Genomic DNA, 15,968 nt, shown 5'->3' on the forward strand with positions numbered 1-15,968 from the left:
CCATAGGCTGCAGGTCCGCTAGAGGTGCCACTGTCGTCATTCGCAACAACTCCCAATGGTTTTCGAAGGAATTTCCAGCACTAGCCTTGATCGTATTTGCTAATACCACGTAGGGTTTTCGAACAGGACTGCGCGAATAGTTAGAAAAATGTATCCACTCCCTTCGAGCTTTTTCGTAGTCGGCCCCTAGATGCTCCACGTGCTCCGAGCTGGTGTGCACTAGCCCACTCGGCCTCCGATCCCCCGTTTCTAACCATTAAACTTGTCATTCGCAGGTGATGAGAAGTGCAGTCACGGCACTCATTGACCACGAACGCGAATCCAAACATTCGTTGAAAGATTAATTGTTGACGAGAGCATACGTCCGGGTGATGCAGTGCTCGTGTCCAATACGCAAGCTGGGATCGGCTGACGTGTTTCGACACTGCAGATGCATCACGCACCACAGTGAAAAAAAGGAGAGCTTGCGGAGGAAGGGCGGCAAGAAATAATCCGCTATATTCCCCTATTTTCGTATGAAAAGCGGGATTCTCGCTTTCTACCCTCGTGTACTGGTTTTCTTTTGGCGCACCGAACGATATGTGAGTAGCATATCGGTTCATTTCATGGTCCCTTTAATGCATGTCTTGCATTGACGTTACATTATTCGTTTTGAACCTCGGCGGAAGAGAGAGAGAGGGGAGGAAAACTACTTTTGTATGGATTTTGAGTGATGCGAGCGACGTCTGGGCAAGTTTCGGACACACAAAAGAGGGTGCCGTTGAGAGGGGAGTTCCCCCTTCCCCTCTTCCCTAGTGGTGGCCGGAGAGCTGACGGGATGACGTCAGGTACAAGGCATGTATTAATTAAGACTTGAGATTATTGTTACTCGGTGTTCCAGGACCATTCGGCCCATTTCTGATCAGTGAAGAATGACTTGTTGCTTGTAGTGATCATCCCTATTCATTCAGTTTAGAACTAAACAAGTTACTATCCTGAACTTCAAACCCAAAATCGAACGTGGGTAAATGGCCCAAAACTGTAACGATGTTTGAAAGACGCGCGCACACCACCAGATGATACCTTCCCAAGACAGTCGTTCGAGGACGTCTCAATCGTTAAAGACTGTCATCATCATCGTCACTTTACCTCGTTTTTGTAGGCGTTGCTCTACTGTTGCCATTGTTGTCTTAGCAACGAGCAGTCATGGCGGAGGACCCATTTTTCGGTTTACTGAATGGCATCGCCCAAAAATTATACTACGAGAACAAGGAAATTACGGACGATGTTCTCAAGAACGACCTGTATCCATCGGTTACGGATCAAGAGTTCTCCAAGTTGCTTGCAAAGGCGACCAATGTTATCAAGGTGCGTTTCAAAAGCTTCCACCCTTCCACCGTCTTCACATGTTTCCGATTGATGTTGCGGAAAGACGCTGCCGCGCCAGAACCAAGTGTTCGCAACTTGAATCATTCTCACTACTACTTCGAACCGATTGTAGAACTTGAGCTACAAGCACGGTCCCCTCAGTCGTCAGTTGCATGAGCGCTCGTGTGATGTTCACGAAGTTCAAAGAGAGGCCCGTTTGCTCACGAATTCCGTTACGGGAGCTTATGTCTGCCGAATGTCCCGGCAACTCGCAGTCATATTATCCGTAACGTAAGCAAACGCTCCTGTGTGAATAGGCCTGGTTCTCTCGACCAGAAGGCATAGACGCTACAACGAAAGAGACGCTTTTGTGTCCTCTAGCGTTTGCGTCCTAGCGTCCCATTATGCCCGTCTGTCAGCGTCGGTCCACGCGCGCTAGAAAAAGTTTAAAAGAAACTCGGAAATCTTTTATATCAACGAAAAAACAGTGCAACTCGCACCTTCAGCATCCAATCAAAACGGTGCAATTTCTTTTCGACTTTTGTGTACTCGTTATATTAACGTCGGTAAGCGTGGCGACGAAAAGCGATTTTATGGTGCCAAAACGCGACCTAAAAATGTGAATTTTCTCGCCAGGGGCGCTGCTCAAAGCTAGGAACCTTAAGCATAAAAGGGACTTTCTCCTGTTAGCGCAGACTCTCGCGGCCTCCAACATGGACTGGACACAACTGGAAGCTTTCCTGACGTCCCAGACCAAGCGTCAGGAAGGCGGATTGACGGCCGAACAGGCGCAGTCGACAGCTCGCTTCTGGCAAGGTCACCGGTCGCGCATCCGTGCCAGCGTCCTGGCACAGAGCCGCTGGGACCCGGGGCTCGAATCTTGCTCGTGGAGGGTGGACGTGGACGGCCCCACGGCACATGTGACCCTTGGACAAGCTCAACTGCAGCTCGACAAGTCCCATCTTGAAGCGCTGCTCCAAAGCATCGCAGACGTCCAAGTGGCATTAGATAAACACTGTCCCAAGGTGAAGTGAACACACACATGCTTCCTGGATACCGCCGAGACATTCTTTGTTCGTCAGTTACATCCGATTGTGTGAGCAATGGACTTCCTGTGTTGCTGCTCGTATGCGACTATTGGTTCTTTTACTGGAGTATGTAGCCATTCGACAGTACTGTTGACCACAAGCTACCGTGAAATACCGGGTGAGCACCCATCCCACTTTTGCTGAAAACTGGATTCATCTAGACACAGGTGCTCGCCCAATCAAATAGGGTGCCTAAAGTATACAGATTTCCCAAGTTTGGAACATGTTAATAGTGGATGCTTGAACAAAGTGGCTGCTTCCACAGTATTTTACGGCAGGATACAACTGTTTTGTCTGCTTTGCCCCTGCGTTTTGTCTAATGTAAACTAATGTACACACATTCTCCTTAGTTACTGTTTGCTGCTCCCAAGCAGAGAAAATATAGCAGTGCATGTATTGCAGCCTCCTATAGTTTCACTTAATGTGAGAGCAAAGCTGGAGCTAGAAGCACGAGCGTGCTTTCCCGAGCAATGCTTGTGCTGCACGAGCACGCGTGCTTGGTAGAGATGCCGAAAGCCCGGAGGTCGTTTTCGTAACTCCTGCTATGCCCGAATGTTTAAAGTGAAACAGTTTAGTGCTCAGCTTGTCCACTGGTTTTTGTTCATTATAATGCATCTCCAATTCTGCAACCTGCACAATGAGGATTCGATAGTCAGGAGTAATCACACACAGAAACCCACACTTGCACTTTCAAGTGATTAGTGGCTACAGTGGTGGCCTACCAAGCCTTGACTGCCAACCCAAAAGCATGAACATGCAGCCACAACCGTACTGGACTTTCTGCAAGCTCCAGCAGCACTATGTGGATATTCTTACATTTCCAAGTTGCAGACGGCGGCGAAAGGTTGCGGGGCACAGGAGCATGAGTCGAAAAGACTGCCTGCGTCTTCCGACAGTGTGTCGCCGCTCTCAAGATTAAACCTTTGTGCATGTGCTTCCTTTCGTGTTTGCAGTCATGTTTTTTTTCACTCGCTTCCTTCGACACCCACGAGATAACGGTCTGGCACAAGGTACCGCGAAACCTCGTCTGTAGCATGCAAGCTCCAGCACCCATCACGGTGTCCGAGACAAAGGCACGGCACAACAGCCGACAAAGCGACATCTTGTGCACGTCGGACGAAAGTGAGTGAAAAAGATACGACTGCGAGCACGAAAGGAAGCGCATTCTCGAAGCGTGAACCTTGGGAGCGGTTGCACGCCATCTGAAGGCTCAACCAGTCATTTCGGCTGGTGCTCCTGCGACCCACAGACTCTTGCTGTAGATTGTACAACTATAGAAAGCATACTCAAGTCACAGCTCTAATCACAAGTTGGCAGTAGCCAAACTGCAAGATTTGTGCAACATAGCACGATATGCAATTCTACACATGCTAGTGTGGTAGAATGTGCATGTGTGCAGTACCAACCCAGGCAGTAAAATCTTATTAGATACCAAATGGAAGAGCAAAAACCTGGGCTTGCACCAATGATGTTATGCAGCATATCTGCCTTTCAGAGACACTGCAAGACCACTACCAATTGCCAACTTACAGGCACGGGCATGGGAAGTCCTCGTACTTCGTTGACCATATTGGTAACCTTTTCAAAGAACTTGGCTGCAGCATCAAAGTTCTAGCACACATGGCACCAGCAATGTGACAGGGTAGCACTGCCACATTGCAACCTTCGCACAATTGCCTAATTGTGACTAGCAAATATGTTTTTATTAACTTTCCCACCATTTGGCCTGAAATTTGAAATTTCTGGTGCAGTTTGGAATAAACCCTCTTTCAGCCTTAAGCATTGACCATTTCGCTCCATTAGAGCTTGGTGGTAAAGACTGAGGCCCTAAAAACGTATACAACTGTCTGGTTAAAACTGTGTAATAAAATCACGTCAGAACCAAAACATGAAGCTGCAAGAGGTCAGATAATGTAATTTGAGCCATCAACAGGTCAAAGTCCACCACTGTATGTAATCGCCAAACTACAGACTGGACACCGAAAGAAAAAACGTTAGGGATAACTAATGATCATGCAGTGCCTCCACGCTGTTGAAAGCACCCATTAAGTGCGAGCATCATCGTTCGCAAAGCTTTGGTTAAAATGCATTTGAAGCTGCGACACATGGCTTCAAATGTACCACCAAAGCGCATCAAGACACTCCCCAAAATACCCATATTTAAATTTAATGGTTTTTAATGACATTGTTGCCATAAACTTCGAGATGCCAAACTCTTATAAAAACACTTTCCCTGAAAAACAAACTTTTTTCTCGCGCTGTATTTAGGTTGCAAGAGTCATTTCAGTGATGGAAGCGGCATTTGACCCTTTGGAGCAGGTTCTGTAGCAGGCAAAATATTTGTTTGGAGCAGCCACTGATGCTTTTGGAGGAGATGCCAACGTCTGTTAGCATATCACTTGAAAATTAAAAAAAAAAACTGATTGCATCACTAAATGAGTTTATATTTGATAATGACTGAGGGTTTTTCTTTGATACTGGAACATACTACTTATTACCTTTTGTAATAAAAACCAATAAGGCACAAAAGGTACATAGAGCTTTTGTTTTAGAAATAAGGCTCTGTTCAGAGTAGGTTCCATTTACAATCGGTACTAATCACATTGCTAAGAAATGAATCTCACTTGGGTTAAAGCTTCCTTCCCCTCCCACTTTTACACCTGGTAGTTCATTTAGCCTGTATGTAATGTTTCTGTAAAATGCCACCAAAAACCAACATGATCGCTAACATGTCTATCAGTAAAAATGCGCCCCTCCCAAATTTGATCGTTACCAGACTCGAGACTTAAATATAACTGAAAAAGAAAATAAAAAACAGCAACTCACAAATGTTATGAAAACCTACTCTTGCCCTTACATTTATTCAAATAAAGCTCCGCATATTTCTTTCTCGACGCAGCATTTGAAAACAAGATTATATAATCGAAATCAAAGAATGTGGACCTGCACTAGTACTGAGCATAATTTACATGTATGTGATGCTAAACCAGACGCTCACCCATGCCAGCAACTACTCCAAACACTCCGGTGCAATGCGGTGAAGGTCGACGCGCGTGGGCCGGTGAGAAGCACGATGGAGGCACACGGCAGACAGAACAATCAACCGATCTCACCAGGAGTACAGGAACCTGGTTCTGTCTTATCGCAGTAGCCGCTATCCTACTGCGTATTTTGCAATGATATGTCGTGACTTTTGGCTCCCGACATCGCCTGAAAGTTTAGAGGATGTCGGTGATCAAGCCGTTGGCGCATCAACTGGCCAATGCAACGGTCCAGCAATCTTAAAACTTCGTTTCACCTTAATTTAAAGCGCAGCCGACGCTACGAGCCAGTGGGATTAGTGAAACGTTAAATCGCGACATCGAGGCATCCGACCTTCGTACTGTACGTGTTTTTATCGATTAAACCAATCAAATGCAGCGAATGTCCTGCGACTTGCACTTTTATTGTGTGTTCATACTGTATATGTTGGAGCCTTCGATTGTGCTCCGACCTTAGATGAAACACTGTATACGGTGAGTAGAGACGCTGTGAAATACATATTTCTAGCGTTTTTCTTTCTTTCTACTTCTTTGAATATTAAAGTCAACCAATAAAAAAATATATCATTTTTTTTTTACCCATCTCGGCGCAGGTGTGGCGCAATTCTTAGCCAAAATGGCACCTTTGTGAAAGATGTAGCAGACTGTCACTCAAGGCGCAATTTGGTGCAAACAGCGCAGCACTTCCATTTTGAATGCGTCTGTTTCTATTTTGGTACAACGTGCCAAAATAGAAGCGCATTTTGAAACCACTCAAAATGAGCCTCAACAAAAATATTGCAGTAAAACAATGTTTTTGTGCGTAATATTTTTTTTTTGTGACACGTGTCTGGAACCTAGGCACTTGTAAAGAATATTTTGGGGGAGTTCAGTCTCTAGAAACGATCGCAAAACATGCCTATATTTCGGACCAACACGCCAAAATCTCACAATTGCTCCCAACTCAAAATGTTTCACGACGTTGTACACGCGTCTTGTCGGAGCATCTAACGGGAAAAGCTTTTGGGAACTGTTCTCTTAAGGCCACCTAAGTTAGAAATATCCATGGTGCAGAAACACGCCGCGACAACTCCCCCACCCCCCAGAGAAACTGCACACAAAGGCGATATGAATGCTCAGGTTTGATATATTTCTCTGAATGTCACGTACATCCAAAAAAAAGCAGGGCTGCAGGAAGCACCCCCAGCCAGCTTGCTTGCAGGAAGAAAACAAACAAAGTTTGCGGATTGTTATTTTAAACATGTCGTACGGAACGATATACTTCGCATACGTATAATATAACCATGTGGTGCTTTCCTGCTCGCTTCATTCAATGGCACTTCTTCGTCTGTGTAGTAATACGTTTGGCAGCAACACTCTCTCTCTCTATCCTCCGTCTCTCGCACACGCACATGCTCATTATAAATGCAGGCCCCTCCTTTCGAGACGTTCCTCGTCATCACAGTCCCATGAGATAAGTCCTTTTTTTTGTTTGTTTTAAATCGACAACATGGTTTTTTTCTCAGCACCCACGAGACGTGTGCGGGTCGGAGGCTTCGCTAAGGAAACGCAAGCGACGCAACGAACACGCAAAAAAACTCCGAAACGGGCCTCCGACTCCGGCGTGGCGACGAACACAAACACGCCGCCTTAAGTACCACACGTCCGTTAAGGGGAGAGGAACACTGTTTAACGTTACACTGGGGGAGGGCCAAGCTCCAGATCGGTTCTCTTTGTTGTCGTTGCATACGCCGATTGCACTTTCGAGATTGGCATAACGTCTTTTACTTTGTCGCAGTCGCTCTTTTGGTAAACCGTGGAACGCAACGCGTAATACTTTGCTTCCGTGTACGGGGATGACCGGACGCATTTTTGCTGGCTCGCTGCGTGGACGCACTCGTCGCACAGAAGACGACACTCTTCAAAACAACCCACTTTTTTTTCTTTCTTTTTTTTTTTTTTTTTTCTCTTTTCGTTTTTGAGACCGTAATACTCCTTTACGGCTGGCCCACCGTCGCTCGATTTTGCCGAGCTAAAGAATGCAGCTGTGCCGTGCAAAAAAAAACAAACAAGATGAAGCCCCCATAAAAATGGCATTTTTTTTTACATTTTGCATTTGTAAACCTTTTTGTGATTTTTTTCTTGCTTATCTGAGTACAATTTGCATATGCGAACATAACCAACGAGAAAACAAAACGACGAGACAAAAGCGGGACGCATAAAACGCCGCCGGCGTCTCGCAAGTCTGTTCGGCGTGCCTCCGACATTTTGGCCAAAGGTTTTTATCGTTTTTTCTGCAACGCCCCGACCGGTTTTTGTCGGAAACTTTTCAAAGCAGACGCAAGACAAAATGTCTTTAAAAAGAAATACAAGGAACGAAAAACATGGCGCTGCCATCATAGCACAGTTAAATCCATCCACCGTAAATTGCCGCACGCATGCACACACACCCACACAGGCACACGCATAGCGAAAAACAACACACAAAAAAGGGGCAAAAAAAAAAAACGGACAAGAAGAGCTCGCAAACGGGAAAAAGTGCATATCATCTTCGTTGCGATAGTGGTCATCATAATCTGCGTTCCGGTCGTCACCATAAATAGAGTGATCCGCATAGTCGTTTTCTTTTTTTCTCGCCGTCTTCGGAAGTTGGTGGCGGAAAAACCGGGGGAAGGGGGGGGGGAGGGGCAACGTCTCAAAAACCCTTCCAAAAAAAAACAAAAAACACACAAAAAAAAAAAAATAAATGGAGAGAGGGAAGTTGGGGCCACTCTAGCTGGAATGTGAGGCCCAACGTTCGCCTCACCCGGAGAAAGCACAAATGGCGGCAAACATTGTGTGTCTTGGAGTAACGTAAAAAAACAAAAGTTCTCGTCGTCTTCTTCGTCCTGTTCCCGCGGCTTCCCTCATTCCTTCCGAGCCTTTTCCCTGCAGTTTTATCTGGGCTCCCTGTAGCACATTCCAGAAAGCACATGCAATAAGCCAACGGAACCATTTCGGCACCTTGATTAGCGCATTTTCATGTTTGTCAAATCGCCCGGCTAAAGGCTGGAGCTAGCCTTAAGCAGACTCCCGGATTTGCTTATCTGATGTGCAAGCAAATCTGAGAGCTGACTAAAGGCTAGCACGTGAAACATTGAGGCGTGCCTACCCAAGCCTCGGCCCTCCACTCCTCTCGCAAGTTAGGCGTTGTGACATACGTGGAAATGCGCTAATCAGAGTGCCGAAATTGGGCCCCTGGCTTGCTTCACAAGCTTTTCTGAATATGCCTTTTGGTATGGCCACGGCCACCTTAAATGCAAGGCGCCGTCCTTGTTTTGTTTTTAGACTGCGGCGAAGAGGAACGCTTGAACCTATGCTTCATTTCGCCTTACAATGGATCACGGCAGATCCTGAAGCCGTCGAAGTCGATCCAGCGCTGTAGAGGTGTCGTGTGGCGTTTCGCAAAAGTGCAGCACAGCTCAAAACACGAAATGTCGCACAATACGCTCTACGTTCCGGACTGGCTAGGATGGCTTGTAGGGTCTGCCTCTGTTCAATGTAAGATAAAACCGAGTACAGTTTCCTTGACAGACTCGTCGTATTCAATGGCAAGGATAAAAATGTGACAGCTGCCAAAAAGAAAGCCAGCTACTGTCAAACTTTTCCCTCACACGTCCTGCCACAGTTAAGCCCACACATGTTTTCACACATGTACGCGAAAAGATAGAAAACAACAACAATATAGATCCAAGAGGGCAGTTGCAGGAGCTTATTCTTCGAGGGACATGTGACAATCATTTTGTTTACGCCCCCACTCTAGGAGAAGGTAGAGATGGGGAGGAAGGGGGAGGGACTCTTCAAAAACACCTCCAACCAAACAAACAATACAACCAACAAGTCGACAACCCCAGACGCAATTAAAGCAAAGGAAGCGCACCGGCAAGGTTCGAAACAACCGGAAAAAAACCGTCCGTCCTTCGCGACGTCCGCCGCCCAACTAAATAAATAAATAAAAAAACTAGTCCAAACCCAAACCAGCTTCGAACCTAAAACTAACGACACCGCTGCTTCCATTGTCCGTAACGCGCAACGCCGGTCGCCAGCCCGTTTTTGATTGATTGATTGATTCGTTGATTGCACGGCCGCCGCCGCGGGAACAGGAGTCCGCAAACTGATTTGTCTTCACAGGAGATTTCCGAGAAAAAATAAAAAATATGCACGAGGAAGGTTGGTAAGGAAGGAAGGGTTCGTTTTCCAGAAGAGAGGGTTAGGAGGACTTGAGGGGCAGCGCCCTGGAGTCGTAGTCCACGACCAGGCGCTTGATGTGGGCCAGCTTGTCGTGCAGGTACTGGAACTTGCGCCGAGTCTGCTGGTACCGCTGGTCACGCTTGTTCTCCTCGTACTCCCGCATTATCTGCTGCTTGATCCGCTGCAAGGAAACCAAACATTCACTGATCGATCGAGGCTGAATGGTGCGAGAATAGCTAAGATGGTACTAAAGTGGTTTCCGAGATCTTACATTTATGGTCGTAACTAAATATACGGCCTTTGGGCAATTGGAAAAAAACATGTCCGATTTCCTTATTAAAAACTTCATCAAAGACTGCGACATGCCCATTCTGTGATTCCGCACTGCAGCCAGAGAGTGCCGTCGGACATTCTACAGCCGATGGCGAGCGTTCACTTCCCGCGCAGCAAGGGGGCCAATTAACGGCGAAATGGCTTTTGAATGTGTGTGATTCGTGCAAAAGAAATACCTAATCACTCGTGATTGGCTGTCACACGTATTGGATGGTGCCCTTCAATTGTTACACTGAATTTCGAAAAAGGAACGGGCACGTCCCGATCTGCGATCTAATTTTTAATGGGGAAATCGAACGAGTATGAACAAAATCTAGGGTTTTAGGATGCCTAGAGCCCATAGGTTGAGTCATGACCATAAATAGATGACCTCAGGAACCACTTTCATGCCCTTTTATCGTCAGAGATATAAAAAGAAATCGAGCAGTCCCATGTGTACAGTCACAGCGATAGCTTCAAAACGTCACGGCAGTCATTTGGCCTGGGCATTGCACTCAAGTGCCGCGGGGTGCATGAACAAAAGCGTTGGGAACAAAATAGACATCTGACCATTTTCTTCCAAACGATTTTTGTTTCCAGTCTGTTCCGGAGCGCGTGAAAGTGTGTCGGCACGAGCTCTTGTCATCATTCAGTGATGGAAGCGGCATTTGACCTTTTGTAGCAGGTTCTGTAGCAGTAGCAGGCAAACTATAGGTTTGGAGCAGCCACTGATGCTTTGGGAGCAGATGCCAACATCTGTTAGAGAATTATAAAGTGAATGAATCTCTAAATGAGTTCATTCATGATGTTGACTAAAGGTTGCCTGTGGTACTAGAGCATATTACGTATTACTGTTTGTGATAAAAACAGGTAGGGCATGAAAGGAACGCAGTCTTCTTAAATCAGGCTCCAGTCAGAGCAGGTTTAATTTACAATGGGTATTAAAAAATGGCTGAACAGTGAATCTAGCATGACAGTTCATTGGGACAAATCCTCTCTCAGCCTCTCTATTTTACACTTGGTAGTTTGTTTTAGTCTGTAAATAAAATGTCTCTAAAATACCAGCAAGAAGCAGCACATCTGCTAAAACCTACCAAACTCACGATTCTAATATCATACAACTACAAAAACAACCACCCAAAAATAATATTAAAGCCCACACATGCGCTTTAACTCTGGTTGAGACGCCGCTAAAGAGCGGCGTACAGACCAGAGTTACGTCAAAGTTTGCTGCTCTTTCGATTGACAGTTGCACGGAAACTACTGAGACTGCTAGATATGTGTAAACCCGTGTTTTCTTCTCGCTCTCTCTTTCTCTGCCCAGTTTCCTTTTTTCTTTTTTCAAGATTAGAGATTAACTCACAATTAGGACGAAGAAGGTCGACCCGTCATAATTCAGAGCATAACCTGCATGCCTATCGCACTAAGGCAGGCGCTCCCCCAGGTCAGCCGCTGCCCCTCGCACTCCGGTGCAAAGCGGTGAAGCTCGGCACATGCACGCTGGTGAGTGGCGGTGAAGGTTGCCACGAGCGAAGCAAGTGCCACAAAACGAAGGCATGTGGCAGACGTGATAATCGAGTGATTTGATCAGGAGTACAAGACCCTGGTCTCGTTTTATCACAGTTTCCGCAATCGTCAATTTTACTGTTTTGCAAAATTTTCCCGGGACTCCTAGTTCCTGACATCGCCGACATCGTTTAGAAATTTAGATGATGTCGGGGATTAACCGGCCATTGCATCAACCGGCCAGAACGGTTGGTTTGCAGCATCAAAGTGAGACATTGTGGCATTCGTCCATCTTCCTGAGTGTGTTCTTTCATCGGCTAAACCAATCAAGTGCAGCAAACGTCGCGCGACTTGCGCTTTTAGTATCTGTGTTTGGGGTTGTACATGTTCCAGCCTTCGACTGCGTTCCGACCTAAGACGAAACAAACTATACAGTGAGTAGAGACGCCATGAGATTCATACTTGTACAATTTTTCTTTACGTTTACCTCTCTGAATATTCAGGTCAACCAATAATAAAACATTAACTTTTTTTTTTTGCCTGTAGACCATCTCGGCGCAGGTGTGGGGCAATTCTTAGCAAAAATGCCATCTTGGCACAAGATGAAGCAGACTTTCGTTCATGGCGCAATTCGGCGCAGCGCTTCCTTTACTGGGCATTGACAGTGCTACAACGGCATTTTGTTCTCGGCCATTTTTTTCCAGAGAGCATTAACCCTGCGGCATAGCTCTGTGGTGGCACTTTCACTTCGCACGCGGTGGACCCAGGTTAGGCTCTTGCGGGCGGCAGGTAATCTCTTTCAAGGATGTGGCAACATCAACCACGGACGCCTTACAACACCAACTACGTCACCAACAACACCAACCACCACATCAACAACCGTGGTCACTGCCGGTGGAGGGAAGAGCCAATAACAGCTATTGCTGTAAAAAGACTCTGCTCATTGCTGGGGATCGGTGCCACTCACATTCCACTGGTCAGAGCCCTCCCTCGAGTTCCGTAGGCTGTCCTCCAGGTCCGAGAAACGCCGCGAAACCTGCTCCACCGTCGAGTGCAGCGTCTTGTATTCCTCATACTCCGCGTTGAAGTCTGCCTTGTAGCGGCCCCGCTGCTCTTGATTGGTGATCTCTACGTACTTCCTGCGTCGGTGAATTCGTTTGGACATCGTTCTACGGCCTTGCCACAAATGCTGAACGTGGGCTTTAGGTGGCCCATGACTTTGAACACATTTGGTACACAAAGTTTAAATGCCACGTGACCATAGAAATGAGAGTGAGCATGACTGAAACCGGCCAACTCTCGACCGGCTATTTTCAACTGTGAAAGAAAACGAATTTCAAGCTGTAAATTGTGTTCTGGGTAGTTGGGCTCATATAGGTCATGTTTAAAAAAAAAACCTCGGCAAGCATCAATACGCCCCTCCACACTACAGCGCACTATTGCAAACGTACACTCACTCCTTACACACGAAAAAGAAAGCAAAATTGAAACGAACCGCGCTGACTGACAACTCGTTTTTATATACTTTGTCTTCTGTAGTGTGTTAATACTGCTGTCGTGAATGTTAATGTGAGCAACCAACTTGCCCAAGCTGCTACGTTATCCATACCCCACCACTGTCTCTTTGAGCTGTTAAAAAAAGATTTTGCAATGGACTGCCATGTTCTTTATTTTCGTGTTAACTGCGCACTGTGCATCAAAATGCAATTATTGAGAAGGAATGCTACACAATTATATGATAGCATAGCCAACAGCGTAAAACCCCAGGGGCAAGCTTGGAAAGGTAGAATCGTTGGGTGGTTTGGCACTTCACAATTAAATTTTGATTCCAAAGTTTTGTAAGGAGACACTGAGACACTTACGTTACATATTCTGGGACTTGGTTGGTGGAATTCCGTGGCGATGGATTTGTAGATGGGATCCCTGCAGCTGCAAGCAATGATGGATGCAATATCCCAATTACGACAGGCTTTAGTCTCGACTTGGCTTCCTTAGAACACTTGCTCACAGAGGAGAGTGTGTGTATTGCTCAAGGCGACAAAGCTCATTGTTCAGGGGCATTTCTCGGGTTAACGAGATCCCCTTTGTTGTCATTCAAAAGAACTGCGAGTTTCAAAAGGTATCTATACTTTCTTTGAAAGGAATTGTAGGGGCTTGTAACAATCCCATAAGGTTCTTGCCACCTTCGTTGAGCCAACCAGGAATGTCTCCAGTGTCATTACCTTTCAGGTAAAGTCAATTTTTTTGTTTGTTAGGCCTCCGAAATTTTTATCCTTTTACCTAGAATGTACAAGTCTTGGGAGTTCTGAATGCATCCGAAGAATCCCTAACATCTTCCTACAGTGAGGCATTTAAAAATCTTATCCTTAGACTGAACTGCAACACAGTTTCCTAATGTTCCTTAAAGATTCCTGAACCCACATCTTGAAGCAGACCTCTGTATTGCAGCACACCATGGAGTTCCCTACGCACTCCGCTCATCCATACTCCCGATTTCCCTTGAACACCTCCTTCCACTTTCAGGTCCTCGTAGTACTTGGGTTCCCTAACTTGCCGGCCTTCCTTAGTCCCTTAGAGTCCCTAGCTTGCAATTTTACCAAGCACTATTGTCCCTAACTTGCAATTCTCATGATCTGTGGAGTTTCTAGCTTGCAAATCCCCAGATTCCTTACTTTGCAGGACGACAGAGACCCCCATTTTCCTCTAACACCTCCCCACAGGACCCCGCTCGCAGCATCACATAGTACCTGAATTTTCTAATTTGTGAGATTACATAGTCCGTGGAGTCCCTGACATGCAAGTCTCCGTAATTCGTGGAATCACTAGCTAGTAGATACACAAATTCCCTAAAATCCCCTCTTCACCATTTTCCTAGAATACCTCCCTACAATCCCCATGGGACCCAACTTGCAGGTCCCCACTGTCCCTGGATTCCCTAACTTCCAGGTCCCCATTGTGCCTGGATTTTCTAACTTAGAGGTCCCTCATGGTCCCCAGAGTCCTTGATGGTACAGTAAAACCTCGTTAATTTGGATCTCATGGGACCGGCAAAAATGTCAGAATTATCCGAAAGTCGAAATATCGAAAGGACAAAGAAAACTGCGCGAAAATGTTGCCCTGTGACATACCTTTATTTTGAGAAGAAATCTGTTATTACCGCCTGCTTTCTGGATGCCACTTGGGCGGAGACGGCAACTTTCCTTAGCGCGGTCGAGTGCTCCACCGCACTCGCACTGTCGGAGCTACGCATCCCGTGCGCGGACAATATAGCACAGCAAGGCCTCTTTTATAGCATCTTCGATCAACTCGCACCGGAATCGCCCTGAAACCAGCACAGTGCACAGCGCTCCTCGGTCGTGCAGCGCGATGTCGGTGCAACATCAAGGACAAACTGCGCCGCGCCGGTGTACCGCGGCGAGCTCCACCTTGCGTCACTTCGCGTTTTGTTCGTTTATTTTGCGTAGGTCAGCGCACGGTGCCCGTCTGCTCTCAATTTCTTTTATTTTTTTACTCGCGGATTTGACGGTCCCACAGAAATAAACATCGTGGACGTGAGTGTCGATGGGGTCACGAAGCGGGTGACAATTCCACATGTATATGTTGGCCATCATTATTAGTTCAAGAAAACGAAACACCAGATAATAGCCATACCTCGCTGTCATTGAAACGCCTCGCGCCGCTTTCCACGAAGTTCGTGCTTTTCGGGCGCTCCTTGCCACCGCAGCAATCGCCAGTAATCGCGGCGATGGTGAGAAGCTCGTCGTCTCGCCGTCAGAAGACCCGAGGAAATCATCTAGTGCAGCTGCAAGGCGTGTTCGTTTTTGCAAGATTGCCATCTCGATAGTCTGCGCGTCTGCTACTCCCGCCATCTTCTCGATTCCCGCTCCTGGCCGCAATGCCTGATGGGACTGCCCCTTGGCGCACTGCCGATTTTCTTGGTGCACGTTGGGGCAACGAAAAGCCGCACCGGGAGGGTGCGCTTCGTTGATCGAGGACGTACGGTGCGCACCGGTGCACTTGATCGAAGATGAAGGGGCGCACCTCACTGCCCCGGTGCGCACCGGTGCGGATGATCGAGGATGCTATTAGTTTCGGGTGCACCACCTTCCAAGGCCGCTTTCTTTTCGCGTTGAACTTCTCGTTTTCGATATCGGCCTCAATTTTCACGTATGTGGCCAAACTGCTTCTCTTGACGTCGTAACTTTCCGTCACTTGTCGAGAGACGCCGTCCTTCAAAGCCCTCAGTATTTCCATTTTCATCACTAAAATCTTAGCCTAGTACAGCTGCAACGGAAAACGAGTAGCACAACTGACCAATAATCGGAGCACCGAAATCGCGACACCCGGCACTATTTTTCCCGAGCGCGCCGATAGCGAGAGTGCGAGTCACGTTGTATTTTTCAATGCGGGGGTGGCCGGCGAAAAATTGAGGGATAAGATAGCTGTTAAAATGGCGGGCTTTAGG

General features: G+C 46.8%; 2 protein-coding genes and 1 pseudogene across 3 annotated transcripts in view; 1 reads left to right on the forward strand and 2 right to left on the reverse strand.

The window, feature by feature from the left end:
* The first annotated feature begins 1,157 nt into the window (after positions 1–1,157).
* On the forward strand, positions 1,158–2,649 carry LOC8028467 (COMM domain-containing protein 1). The gene is made up of 2 exons (XM_029989265.4): positions 1,158–1,347; positions 2,043–2,649. Exons 1-2 carry the CDS (start codon positions 1,186–1,188, stop codon positions 2,379–2,381), a joined length of 501 nt encoding a protein of 166 aa, XP_029845125.2. The 5' UTR covers positions 1,158–1,185; the 3' UTR covers positions 2,382–2,649.
* A 3,935-nt stretch (positions 2,650–6,584) lies between these two features.
* LOC121835008 lies at positions 6,585–8,450 on the reverse strand (annotated as a pseudogene). Its single transcript, XR_006077426.1, has one exon. The product of XR_006077426.1 is annotated as an uncharacterized LOC121835008 (transcript).
* Positions 6,585–15,968, reverse strand: part of LOC8028457 (RNA polymerase II elongation factor ELL) — a 41,473-nt gene continuing 32,089 nt past the window's right edge. The window contains exons 10-12 of the mRNA XM_029989266.4: positions 13,366–13,432; positions 12,471–12,642; positions 6,585–9,866 (exon numbers count right to left, since the gene is read on the reverse strand). Of these exons, the coding sequence (XP_029845126.3) occupies positions 9,705–9,866; positions 12,471–12,642; positions 13,366–13,432 (401 nt within the window). The 3' untranslated portion in view covers positions 6,585–9,704. The remainder of the gene's footprint in view (positions 9,867–12,470; positions 12,643–13,365; positions 13,433–15,968) is intronic.

The sequence above is a fragment of the Ixodes scapularis genome, unplaced genomic scaffold, assembly GCF_016920785.2.
Source record: "Ixodes scapularis isolate PalLabHiFi unplaced genomic scaffold, ASM1692078v2 PGA_scaffold11__112_contigs__length_91849675, whole genome shotgun sequence".
NCBI lineage: Eukaryota > Metazoa > Arthropoda > Arachnida > Ixodida > Ixodidae > Ixodes > Ixodes scapularis.

Coding starts and splice junctions, on each gene's coding strand:
- LOC8028467 (XM_029989265.4), top strand. CDS start 1,186: ATGGCGGAGGACCCATTTTTCGGTTTACTGAATGGCATCGCCCAAAAA. Junction 1,348..2,042: donor AGGCGACCAATGTTATCAAG/GTGCGTTTCAAA, acceptor CTGTTAGCGCAG/ACTCTCGCGGCCTCCAACAT.